The sequence below is a fragment of the Xylocopa sonorina genome, chromosome 1, assembly GCF_050948175.1.
Source record: "Xylocopa sonorina isolate GNS202 chromosome 1, iyXylSono1_principal, whole genome shotgun sequence".
Classification (NCBI taxonomy): Eukaryota; Metazoa; Arthropoda; class Insecta; order Hymenoptera; family Apidae; genus Xylocopa; species Xylocopa sonorina.
Genome location: NC_135193.1, coordinates 16,549,001 through 16,561,351, shown reverse-complemented (window position 1 = coordinate 16,561,351; position 12,351 = coordinate 16,549,001). Strand labels below are relative to the sequence as shown.

Here is a 12,351-nt window from a genome sequence, read left to right as displayed (position 1 = left end):
ATTTTATTGAATGTCTTCAAGAATCGCGTGGACGAACGATTTTACCGAACGACCGGCATTTCCTTTTCAGAACAGCATTTCACGGATCGCGCGTCTCCCCGACAGAATTTTGGTTAAATCGTTACCTTCGTTAATATCTATTCCAGATCTATCGACGGCTACTCTGCGCCTTACAGTGCCCTCGTCATACAGTCCTACGAATAGTATTCAATTTCTAAATTCACATGTCTTTCGTTTCACCTTTCACGGGGCGATATTTTTAATCCGTATTCCCCTTATCCACATATTCCCTTACACAGTAAAACAAAACGTACAAAATGGGGAAATGGCTCTCTCGAAGTAACAACTTCTCGACAAGAAAACAGCGTGACAAAATTAGATAAACAAACAATTACCAGAAATCTATTTCGATACCGTTTACACTCTTACGTTAAACTTGAATTTTGTTCACCATTTCCCATAGCGTAGGCAAAACGGAAGAGCGCACAATTTCAACAATGTCGATCAGACGATTTCTCGATTTAATTACGATCATGGAAATGTTCCTGATAGATCCGCGACAAAGACAAGTATGATAAGTCGTAACACAATCGGGTGGATAAGAACAAACGAAGAGACCTTACCTCCTGCCAACGAAAGCGCGGATTTATCACTGATACGTCGTCTGATGGGCCCTGGCATACTGGGCATGGTCGGCATCGTGGGCATGCTGCCTGGCATGTTCGGCAAAGGTGGCATCCCGGACATGTTCGACATGTTAGGAATGGGTGGCATAGGCGCGCCGCCCGCCGACGGCGGTAGCTGTCCACCTGCCGGCGACCTGACCGCTGAGACCAGAGCGGACATCGAGACGGGGGACACTTGAGAGACGCCGAAGTTCGGCGGTGGCTGGCTCATCAGGGCGGTGGATAGGTTTAACTTTGGTATACTCGAGCCCGTCTGAAAACGAACGGACACGGTGCGTACTTGGAGCGAAACACGCCAGCGGCCATTGTTTGCACAGCTTCAACGTCTTTCTTTCTCTTCCTTTACGGCCAATCGTCAAACAACCAACCGGTTTCGCGAAATTCTCCGCGCGTATTGTTTTTTTCCCCTCGCGCACGCTAATTTGTATGACCGATTTCGAACGAGTGTTTACTTTCGCGCAGCCTCAAAAATTAATCTCCTAAAAGAAGATCGAAGCCCTTTTTCTCAACGTTGACAGAGTCACTTTTCTTCTTTTTTTTTTTCTTTGGTAGAAAAATATAATACGGTCGAAAGTTTGTATTAATGGGCAAGTGATATCCGAAAGTCTCAATATCAGAGATGATCCGTGTACCGCGCAGGGCGGGGACTCACCCCCGCCGATTCGCGTTAAAATAATTAAGTCGGCCAGAGAGGACCAGCCAGGCAGCCGCGCGGCGAGGGCTAATGCGATATTGGTATTCTCCGACTGTCGGACTTGTTAGAGGTTTTAATTAAGGCGATATAAAATCAACGAGGACCCGATGAATTATTAATGCAAACTTTATGTATAAATTAGCGAGTCTACTCGGCGGCGCGTTAAAACTGAAACTGGCGTTGTTGTTAGCCGCGGCCAAGAGCGCTCGTAAAATTCCGGAGCGCCGTGAAAATCTGGCTTTACGACCGCCGAACGGCCCCCGGTCCTACCAGAACAGTTTACCATCGCGACACGATCGTTAGGAAACCGTTTTTCCGGAACCTGGCCCCGTCTAACATTCGTTCGACGATCAGACCGCATAACTTCTCCCACCGTACGATTATTGCCACCCATATAATACAGCGCGAGTGTGTGCCATCGCTACACTTTACGCTGACATATTGTTTTTTACTGGTAACTTCCGATCGTGCTGTTTCTAACGGCCGCCGTTATAGTGGCCGCGGCCATAGAATTTCTTATTGCGCGAGGCGCAGCTTGGCGAGCATTGCCTACGCGGCGACCACACTTCGATATGCGAAATGGGGGCTCTTGTTAGCCGCGGTGTGATTCAATGATAATCGCGGCTCGTAAACGCGAACACTCACCGATGACTCGGACGACTTTGGCGGTTCGGGGGAGGCCATTTGTTTCGCCACGTGCAGATGGTGCATCATGGCGGTTAACCGGTCCCGTTCCTTCTGCAACTGTAGCTCCAGCTGCGAGACCACTTGCATCTGAACTCTGGCCTGCGCCGTCGATCTGTCGTCCAGCGTGTGCTCCGTGTTCAAGTGCCTGCAACACCGTTTAAGTCTCGTCTGTCCTCCATCCGTTTCGTCCCAGCGGAGTCGACGTGGCCGCGGGACCGAAAAATCCCTCGGTCTTACTCGCGCGAGTCCCTCGCACAATACCAGAGACTAATGAAATTATGTCGCGGACAATGTCGGCTCGTTTACGGGGGAATCAGAGGCGGCGTGTTACAAAGAAACGTTTGTCTGACCGTGGTGAATCTTACCCCACGGGACGCAGGGAGAATCAAGTTCCGTCGATGCTCGGGGGTGAGACGAACGTGGGGTGGTGCCAACGAGATTCCGTATTTAAGAATTTCCGTAATCCTTCTTCGTCGCCGGCGCTGTATCGCGAAGGGTGAAAGAGGGTGAAGGAAGTAGGGGTGGAGGCGGTTGGTTAAGACCAAGAACACGGCCAGGTCCAGAGGGTAGGGACAGAGGGGGGCAAGGGGTTTGGGGATTAGACCGTGAGGCATAACGATGCGGTCGAATGTCGTGAATATTAATGAGACAAAGGTAATTAGCGTTTTCCTTTTTTTTTTCTCTCTCTTCTCCTTTTTTAAGTAACGGCTTGTTTGAGGGAGTTTGCGGCGACGAGCCGCGTGATTACTAGGGATTGCCGACGAACCACGGGAAGGGCGAGCGCTGCCTCTGCTTTGAAACCGATGGAGAAGGTGCCGGATGTCAATGAGATACGCTGACTCGAGCGATTTTTCTACACTTCCAACCCCGCGTGCTGCGCCCTCTTCTAACTCATTTCACGAAACGAAATTGCCGACTTTATTCTTCCGGTTTCTCCTCTTTCTCTTTTGCTCCGATGATATCCCTGTCTACTTCATCTACTACGCTGGGATTTACCTACTTTTCGATGGTACATCAGAGCTCCCAAAAAGCTTTCGGACCGATTGCTAACGTCGCATGAAAAAGCTTAAAAGACGAGGTCGATGCTTTTGGAAGCGAACGAAATTTAAGTGTATCGATGACTCACTTAAGGAATGCTTGATAGTCTTCACAAATAACTTCACAGCCCGGCCATTTGCAGACCCCGTGTCCGTAGAGAGGATGAGCCTTGTCGTTGGATGAGACGTCCAGTGGCTTCTCGTCCAATGGCGTGGTTCCGTTCATCTCCGACCGCCGACTCGACACTGTCGAATTAAGAAGTCCTGCGATAGTTCGGAAACGATCGTCGGATTTTTCCAATGAAAGGCGCGGAGGAGGACGAGGGGGAAACTGTATCGAGACAACGAGAGGAGGCTCGATGCTCGATCGTCGTTGGGACGGAAGTTTCTGTTTACCATTGAGTCCAGCCGCGGATTTTGGAACGTTCGAGTTCTGGTGGGATTCCGGACCCTCCGGTGTCTCCGACTTCCATATCGGTAAACCTTCGCCAGGCTGAAGACCTGTTCGAAATTTTCTATCCTGTAGCGGTGGCTCTGGTTAATTTTCGTAAAAATACGTGTGTACGACTAACGGGGAAAGCACAGTTGTTTCGCGCGTGTGAATTTTCGGATCGAAAGCACCGAGAGCGTGCCGCGAACGGAGGCTCTGTTGCTTTCCTGACCCCTGTCCTATTATTCCACCCCTACCGTTCGTTTCGTGTACGCGGGTCAGAAAGAAAAACATCGCGGGGACGAGATCCAACGCAACCGAAAGCACTTCCGCGCGGGAAGTTTTGCCCAGGGTGAAGTGGAAAATGAGAAAGCGTAGGGGTGGATTACTCGACGGGGACGAAGACGCGGCGGGGTCGGCACGGCGAATTGTTGTTTAAATCAGATTGCCGCCTCCAACATCAACTCACCTCGAAAATGACGCGTCGTGTACGTGTGTTCGTCAAAACCGACTGTCATTTTCAATTATGGACAAAATAATTCTGGCATTAAAATTTGTTCGAGCTGAATCGAATGTGATTACGTTCCTACCTGAGGAAGGGTTGTGGCCTTGAAGACCTAGACCCTGCTGAAGTAGGTACTGACTCTGCGTGATCTGTAGCTGTTGTACCAAACGTTGCTGTTGAAGCGCCAGTTGCTGAAGCGGGGCGGACGCCTTCTTCTTGTCCGCCGTTTGCAGTAGATGCGTCTGCTGTATCACGTTCAGCTGCAACTGTTCCTGCAGTTGCTGTATCGCCTGTTCCAGCTTCTTCCTGCTTAGTTCCGCGAACTGGTGTTGATGCTGCGGACAGAATTCGACGAACAATCGTAGAATTTGCGCGCGTAACAATAAAACTTTGAAAGACGAGGGGAAGGAGAAAAACCGGGGAAGAACGGGAAGGAAAGTTGCATCTTGGCGCTGCTGAATAAATCTCAGACGCGAATAATTCGGCGAGCAGAGGCAAGAAGAAGACAGGGGGCAGTTGATGGGTAGCCAGAAGACAAACAACGAGACACAACGGCTGATGGCGGTGCTTAATTGCTCGTCTCATCCCCTACGCGTTCACCCCCTGTCTCCTCTAAGCCTGGAGGATATTTTAAAATAAACCCCACCCGAAAAGTAGACGTTCCTTATCGTATCATAATACATAAAGTACGACAACCGTGCGACTAACAATACGTGAACGAGTTTCTATCGAAGCGATTCTTCTTTCTCCTTCTTTCTGGAAACTACACCCCGTGATAATGATCAAGCAACATTAAATTCCCGGTAATTGAGATGGTCTTTTGCGCTAGCTCTCGCAATAATCTGTTCGACGGAATTGTCTAAATTTGTAGAGTAAAGGATACTGGTCAGGCCATGCCGCTAAATAAATATTTGATGCCTCCATCGAAGCTATCGTGCCTGTGTGCGGACCGACGATACGTATTTGCGTTAAAATGTCCTTTGTGCAGTTAATGGGGACCGCGTAAGAACGATTTCGCATTAGCATTTCGAATTTCGATACCGAGAATCGAGGTAAATCGAAAAGAATTATCGCAAGAAACTGTTGTTACGATCTTGAGAGGTAAAAGACATTGCGAGGCGTCGAAATTCCTAGTTTCGATGGCTCGAAATCTTGACAGTCGCCATACACGGATGAGACTTCTACGATTGATATATCGCGATATTAAAATTCTTCGTTAATGGAAAAAGTTCGGGACGAGACGATTCGATAGTTCGACGCGGAAACGCGATAGAAATTGTAAGCTATTTAGAGCGTATCAAAAATAGTTTCGAGAAAACTGTTAGAACGAACAGCTTCAGGCATTCTCGCAGCCGCTTTTTTCCCGGCAAGGCTGCCAGAATGTTTGTACAAGTTTGCCAAAGGACGAGAAAGGGAGGTAGAAAGAATGTACTCCGTCGAACGGACGCTTTTTATAATTAAAATTATCAATGGCAGACGGAGGGTGATAAAAGGCGGTCTGTTTACACGGCGAAGTATCTGAAAGATGTTTAACTATGCCGAGATGCAATGCTCGTTCGATAAAAAGGACAAACTTCGCTAATGTACCCCGAAGGACCGGCACAATAAACTTGGAAGAATCGGTCAACGAAACCTGAGATTCCACCGGCGTGGCGCGTTCAACAATGACGATCCAAAGAATGGGGATACTTACGTCCTTTAGAGACGAAAAGTAGCCAAATCGTTCCTGATTGGACGCATGCTCCGACGAGGAATCCTGCAAAAATGGAATCCATCCGATATCAGTGATGCAGTATTGTTAGAATCGCGCAGAATACATAATGAGGTCTTACAATGTAAAATCACGAAGTAATTAATATATAAAAAGGGTGTACCAAGAGGGGATGATACGTGAGTAATTCTGGATGCTTTAATATAAATCTCGAAACGGGAAAGGCTTAGAAACGACTACCTGATGATGTTGCTGTTGTTGTTGCTGCAAGTAGAGCGAGTGTTGCTGCATGAATGACTGCAATTGGGTCGGGCTGAGTATGTGTTGTTGCAGCAGCTGTTGCATCTGATGGATGCCGCTGGCCGGGCTGAGCATCATCTGCGATGGATTCTGCGAGGGTGGTGCACCTGGCGGCCCTCCGGGCGGAGGACCTTGCGACGGATTCGGCGGCGAACCCCTTTGGGGGGCCTGCGGACTCTGATGGGGACTCGGCTGGGGACCAGGCGCCCCCGAACTCGGCTGTTGCGATTGCTGCGTGATGATAGGCTGCTTTTGCTGGGTCATGGGTGCTGCTGTCACTGCGTGCCCAGCGGGACTGAGCTTCCCATTGCTCTGATACTCGATCGTGAGCTCCTGTTGCTGCTGTTGTTGTTGTTGTTGCTGCTGCTGCTGCTGCGGTTGCTGGGACTGCTCGGTGACGCCGCCGCCTATCTCGTTCCGGTTGTTCTCGCGGCTACGGACCGACAGCCGATCCCGGTCTCGATTCTCGCGATCCCTCGACGAGGGGACACTGTCGCGCGATTGTTGTTGCTGCTGCTTCAGGGCTGCAAACAGCGAAGTAGCCTGCAATACGAAAATGGAGATCGAGAGCTCGATCAAAGTCGGTTGCGAGCTGTCTCGTAATTTTTTTTTTTTTTTTTGGTTTCATTTTCCTTGAAAGTTTTACAAAGGTTAATTAGTTCCACCGATATCCCGATGGTCGTAGAGGAACGAGTTTAACGAGAGATAAAGGAGTTCCTGTTTTGGCGACACGGCCGCTCGTGCAAGAGTCAAACGCGAGATAACGGGGAAGGGTTGCGCGGCTAGAGACGGTGTGCGCGAGAACGAAAAGAGGGAAGAAGAAGCCCCGGAGCGGAATATTCATGATATAAATGCCGTGTAATGTGCGCGCGTTAAACTTCCACCGTGTTTTGAGCAATATTGATCTTATCTAATGGTATTCGAGACCGAGGCGTCTCGGTATCCTCCGTCATGATTGGCTGGCTTCGCCGTAGACCGGGATGAAAACTCGGTGTTGTCTGAATCGCGTCGACTCGAGTTTCCTTCTTCGTTGTTTACGCAGCGGGATTTGTTTTATTAAGTTCTATCATCAAGTAGATTGCGGAGTGTAAAGGCGGAACATTGTGTTACCGGTTCCCTCTTCCGTTCTCCTCATCCTTTCTCTGCTCGTATAACTCGTAGAGGGGCCGAGTTAATTCCAATTTTGGCAGAAAGGATTAACGATGTGAAAGGAAACGACGTTCGCTCGCCTATGCGTACCGCGCTCGAAGGACTACCAGCTTCGTTCAAGCCGAGAATGACCGAGCATCGGTTCCTGTTTTCGCTTAATCACGTTTGCGGAAACCTCTCAGCTTGTTTGTAAATTCCTCGGAGACATGTTTTCGATTCGTCTTGAAACGTGCAAATACGCTTCTAGCATCGAGAGGCTGCTTAGAATGCCTGTTTCGAAACAGCGTTTCCGCGTGCCGTCGAAGAAGCGCACGGTGAATCCTTAAAAATCGTGACGCGATCGAAGGTCAGCACTCGCTGGACCGTTTCCATCGAATCGCGAACAGAGCGACGAGGAGAGAAGAATCCAGGGTGGAAGGGAAAGGGTGAAACAGGGACAGAGACTCGTCAGAGATAAATTTGAAACGAATTCCACCGCGGTTGGTTGCTCCCTGTCCTCCCTCTTCCCTACGTTTTCCATCGAGCGTGGAAAGTCAGCCTCGCGATTGTTTCCCTGAGCGTGAAAAGCGTGTGTCTAAAGGTCGAATCCGGCGCCGCGAGTCCTATGCTAATCTTATTTGTGTACGATTACGTATGTTTATAACATGCAAAGAAAGTCCCCGACTACGGGGAGGCTGGGCGTTATCAGTGTTTAGTCAGGAGTTTCGTCTCCGAAGTTCGAAGCGAGCCGCGCGTGGCGAGAAGGAAAAACGCCCGGTGAAAAAACAGAGTAACGTTGCCGCTCGAAAATCCGCGGAGCCCTCCTCAGGAAAAAGGAAAAACCATCTGTGGCCTGCGATCTACTTGTTCCACTGGGTGGCGTTCGCGGTTCTCGTAACGACGACGTGGCTAGTCGAGGCGAGGTCCCGCGGTCGCGTACAATATTTCGTTACGTCCCTAAGGAGCCGGCTGGTGGTGGTCGCCTTGGAAAAAACAATAAGGAAGGATTCGAGGAGCACGAGCGACGGTGCCGTTTACTCAACGAAATTAATGAAAAGCAACGATCGGCAGGAGGTTTTAATCCACTTTGCCCGGAGACGCACCGCCCCGGCTAGATCGCGATCCTTTAATTCGCTAATTAATACCGAGTCACCGCCACTGTCTCACCAGCGTCTGTCTTCTCTCGCTCTCTGCCGCCTACGTCGCTTCGGGACCTGAACGAAGAAACGAAGAATCTTGAACGTCCGACGCCGTCGTGTCACCCGGAGCGAAAAGGGGTGGAAAATCGTGGAGGGACGTCGAGGGTGGGTTTTCAGTCGGCGAAAAAAAGAAAAGGGGGCCAAGGAAGAGGTAGGGGCGGTTGGGGGCACGGAGAGCGTTACTCTTCATCGTCGTTACGATGAAGCTCCGACGTGTGTACACGAACGGGGCCAAAGGAAAAAAATATAAGGGTATGGAAAGAATGAAAGTATAAGAGCCGACGTTGAAGGGCCATCGACGACAGATAAGAGGGACTCCTAAGACTCTTTTAAGAAAAGGTTAAATAAAGGTCGGGGAGCCGCGCTTGTTGTTGGCTGTTCAGATTCCTTCGACCCCTTTCCCGCCTCACCCTGGCCGCGGTAACGCCACTTATTTGAATCCCGAAGGCTCCTTCGACTTCAGCCCCGTGCCTCTGCCACTGTGGCCGTCCCGTCGCGCCAGACCTTCATATCTTTTATATATTAGAATTTTCACCAACCATCCACCTCCGCGAGCTTCCCCGTCTTCCCACCCCCTACCCTCTGTCTCTCTTGCTCTTTTTCTCACTGTTTACTGTTTGGATTTATTCCAACCACCCCTGTCCCCGCTCCCTAGCCTCGACGCAGAACCGCACCAAACTACTGTGCGCTCGCCCTGTGTATATATGAGCTCTGCCGGCACCCGTTCCTCGGTTTCCGTCTTTATACTTTCGATCTACCCGCCCACCCCCTCTGTTCGAGATCCCTTCGATCCTCCTTCGCCTCGTCTTCCGCTTCATCTGTCTCTGAGACGCGTCGAAACTATCCCTGGCCAGGCAACCGTACAGTGTTCCCTCGTGACTCGCGCGAGATTTCGTGAGATACGCGACTGGTTCGCACGCTTCGATGGTTGGTTACTTTAATCGACGCGTTCGCGTTTACATCACCTCGTCGCGGTCCAGCGGGGAATAATTCGTTTCGCTGCTTCGAAACGCGCGAAGACAGTGGGAGCAGAGTAGACGTTTCGCGTTCGGGACGGTGGGATTCGATCAATTTGTAGACAGTCGAATGGAAATCGACGGGGTATCGCGGACGTACGATTCGTTACGTTACAACGGTGCCTCGGATGTTTATTTAGCGTCGCTTTATACGCGCCAACTAAACTGACACGCACAGAGAGAGAGTAGCCTCGGAACGTCACCGGGACACTTGCTGCAGAGGAAAAAAATACGAGGGGAAGCAAAAAAAAAAAAAAAAAAAAGAGGATAGAGTTGTCCAGGGGAAAAAATTCGGCGATTTGCACTGCCGATGCGTTTATTCCACAAATCCGAATCGGATTTACCTTCTAGCTTTTCCTCGCATTCCATATTGAACATCCCTTTCGGATCTGTTAGCCGTGATATTTTCATAGCCGCGATACGCCATAGCGGGAACATTCTATTATGTATGTATTGATTAAAATTCCCTGCTCGGATCTCTGTGCACGGGCCGAGAGCGAGCTCGATGTTTGATTGATTTTTAACATCGCAATACCTGTGCGGCAAACGCAGCCAGAATTCCACCTTTCGTATCGCAACGTTTTAATCGATCGTGTGAATCGTGAGTAATGAAAAAGGAAAAATCCACGGGCTCCCCGGTTGATTTCCTCCCTTTTCCAATCGTACCGCTTAAAAATGGAAGCCGGCTGACGTTCTATCCGAAGATTAAGTTAATTGTCGCGTAAAAGGGAGAAGCGTCAATTATCGATGGGACGAGCAGGATAAAAGGTCGAGAAATCTATCCGACGCGCTTAAAAGTTGTCTCCGTTCGGCAACGGAAATGGAACACCGCGTCGGGTACAAAACAAGGGCTGGCGAAGGTGTCCCCGTCTCTCGTTTCGTATTCACGTCGAGGGCCAATCAGAGACGCGTCTCTTTACACCCGCCTCCTGTTGACGTTTGTCATAATATTTTAATATTAAATCGCGTTACGGGCCAGCCATGCGTTCGCATAATCAGACGTTACCCCCTGGTCGCCGTTTATATGTATATACACATAAGCGCGACTGTAAGTCTCTCGACGCGTGCGAACGTACCGAGGAGGAGCGCGAAGGGGACGCGATGCGGAGGGAACGAGAGTAACTCGTCACCCCGCGCAGTTCCACGTGAAATGTGGAATACAAATTACTCGGAAAAGTCCCCGTTCCCGTCCCGGTTTTCAGCCGCTCGCCGCACACGCGGCCCCTATGAATTCGTCGAATAATTTGGAATTAGGGAAAGTAGTACGCGTGCGCCTCTTTGGGCCGTTGACGAACCTCCTGAAAGACGCGTCTGCCCCTTCTTCGTCCACTAATGTCTATCACTTCTATCGTATCGAGTCTCGAAGTTTAGACACGTCCGAAAATTTCAAGTAATTCCGAGCATAATCCTTGGACGGATAAGGGGGTACGCGAGGGTTGAAGCTCAAATATTCCAAAGGCAGATGAAACAGAGTCGAAAGAGCATAAGTCGATCGAACGGACGGACCGCGATTAACGCGAACATTTTTAGGGGACACAGGGGACTGTAGATTCTGTAGGAACGTGGACATCTAAATGGTCCAGCGACTTGACGTCCCGTTCGAAAGAGGTCCTGCAATATTGAGAGGAATTAACGATTCCGGGAACGTCTGCGCTGGCGAACGAGCCAGTGTCCGGCGACTAGGAGAAAAGGACCATAGAAAAGTGAAAAGGGTGAGCAAGCCTGGCTGGTGGGGTAGGATAGGTTTCCTGGGACGACTCGCTAGCCAGCTGGATATTTGGAAAATGGCTAGAACCAAGCGGACGGAATGTCTCTGGGCTCCATCGTTAACGGCCTGTGTACATTATAGATGGTCCCGTGATTGGTTCGTCAGCCTCTCAAAAACTCTACAGTTCCCCCGTCGTCGTCGTCCTTCTCTTTTCGCTTCGGTGTTGTTACCTGGCCCGTCCCACGTTCTCCCGTTTCGCAGGTTCATTTCAGCTGGTCCGAGCCAGTCACCACCCTCCCCTTCACCGGCTGACTACCTTTCACCCTGGACCATGTCTCTCTTCAATCGCAGATTGACAATGTACAGAGACGGCCTTTCATGGGTATCAATTAGTAGAATCCTCTCGTTGCTGATGCCCGCACGATCTCAGCTTCCAGCATCGCTTTCGATCCCGTTCTCCTGTCCCCGCGCTCGACCGGGTAAAGAGAGATCGTTCCCAACGAGGAATTTTTTATCGCCTAGATAAATTCTAGCATTGGTTCACGGTTGAATACTCCGCGTGTCCTTTAACGCTAAACATTGAATTCTCCCTTGGAGAAGAATCGAGTCGAGGAGGATAATCGAAAATTTCTAGAACCACCCCTTTGAGCAATCGTGATAAATATTCCCACCATTGCATCCCTTGCACGTCGCGAGTTCGATTCGGTGATTCTCGCGTTAAGTGAATAATACAGAGCTCCACAGCCGCGGACACGGTATCCCATAAAGGAAACCAGCTACGCGGAAACCGCAATCGTACCTGCGAAAGAATAATCACGGGGAAACGGAACAACCGGGGGGGTTGAAGGAAACAAAGATTGCCCGGCATTATGCAAGGTAAACGTTGCCAGAAGCATATCCTTCCCCGGTAGGTATCCGCTGTCTGTATGTACAAGAATTAACGCATAGAGGTTGGGAGTGTCGCAGCTGGGTAGGCGAGATACAGAAGGTCGGGGTTCTGTCCAGGAGCGGTGAGAGCGCGCGGCGGAGGAAAAGAGCGCGCGGAACGGTGGCGAGGAGGGACGGAAAATTGGGGGGAGATCGGGCGGCGGGGTGAGAACGAGAGAACGGATAACAGAGGAAGCCGGGATAGAGGGTGCATCGAAGAGAGTAATTTCGGCATTCTGCGGGTTTGCTTACATCCACCGGTTCAACGATTTTCGTTACGCGTGCACCGGTGAACGTGCGCCGTTGTCTCTCCCGGCGATACA

At 50.3% G+C, this 12,351-nt stretch overlaps 1 protein-coding gene across 27 annotated transcripts in view; it reads right to left on the bottom strand.

Annotated features, from left to right (window-relative positions):
- Foxp (forkhead box transcription factor P) overlaps positions 1-12,351 on the bottom strand; it is a 187,124-nt gene that overhangs the window by 10,746 nt on the left and 164,027 nt on the right. For 16 of the 27 annotated variants that reach the window (XR_013103044.1, XM_076908936.1, XM_076909308.1 and 13 more), the window contains 9 exons: positions 5,988-6,593; positions 5,733-5,795; positions 4,125-4,374; positions 4,004-4,045; positions 3,501-3,605; positions 3,194-3,368; positions 2,026-2,212; positions 624-939; positions 126-194 (listed from right to left, as the gene is read on the bottom strand). Coding sequence is in view for 26 of the 27 variants with exons in the window: in XM_076908936.1 (XP_076765051.1) it covers positions 126-194; positions 624-939; positions 2,026-2,212; positions 3,194-3,368; positions 3,501-3,605; positions 4,004-4,045; positions 4,125-4,374; positions 5,733-5,795; positions 5,988-6,593 (1,813 nt within the window). In the remaining variant the exon portion in view is untranslated. The remainder of the gene's footprint in view (positions 1-125; positions 195-623; positions 940-2,025; positions 2,213-3,193; positions 3,369-3,500; positions 3,606-4,003; positions 4,046-4,124; positions 4,375-5,732; positions 5,796-5,987; positions 6,594-12,351) is intronic. The other 11 variants (XM_076909009.1, XM_076909196.1, XM_076909147.1 and 8 more) reach the window with 8 other exon arrangements.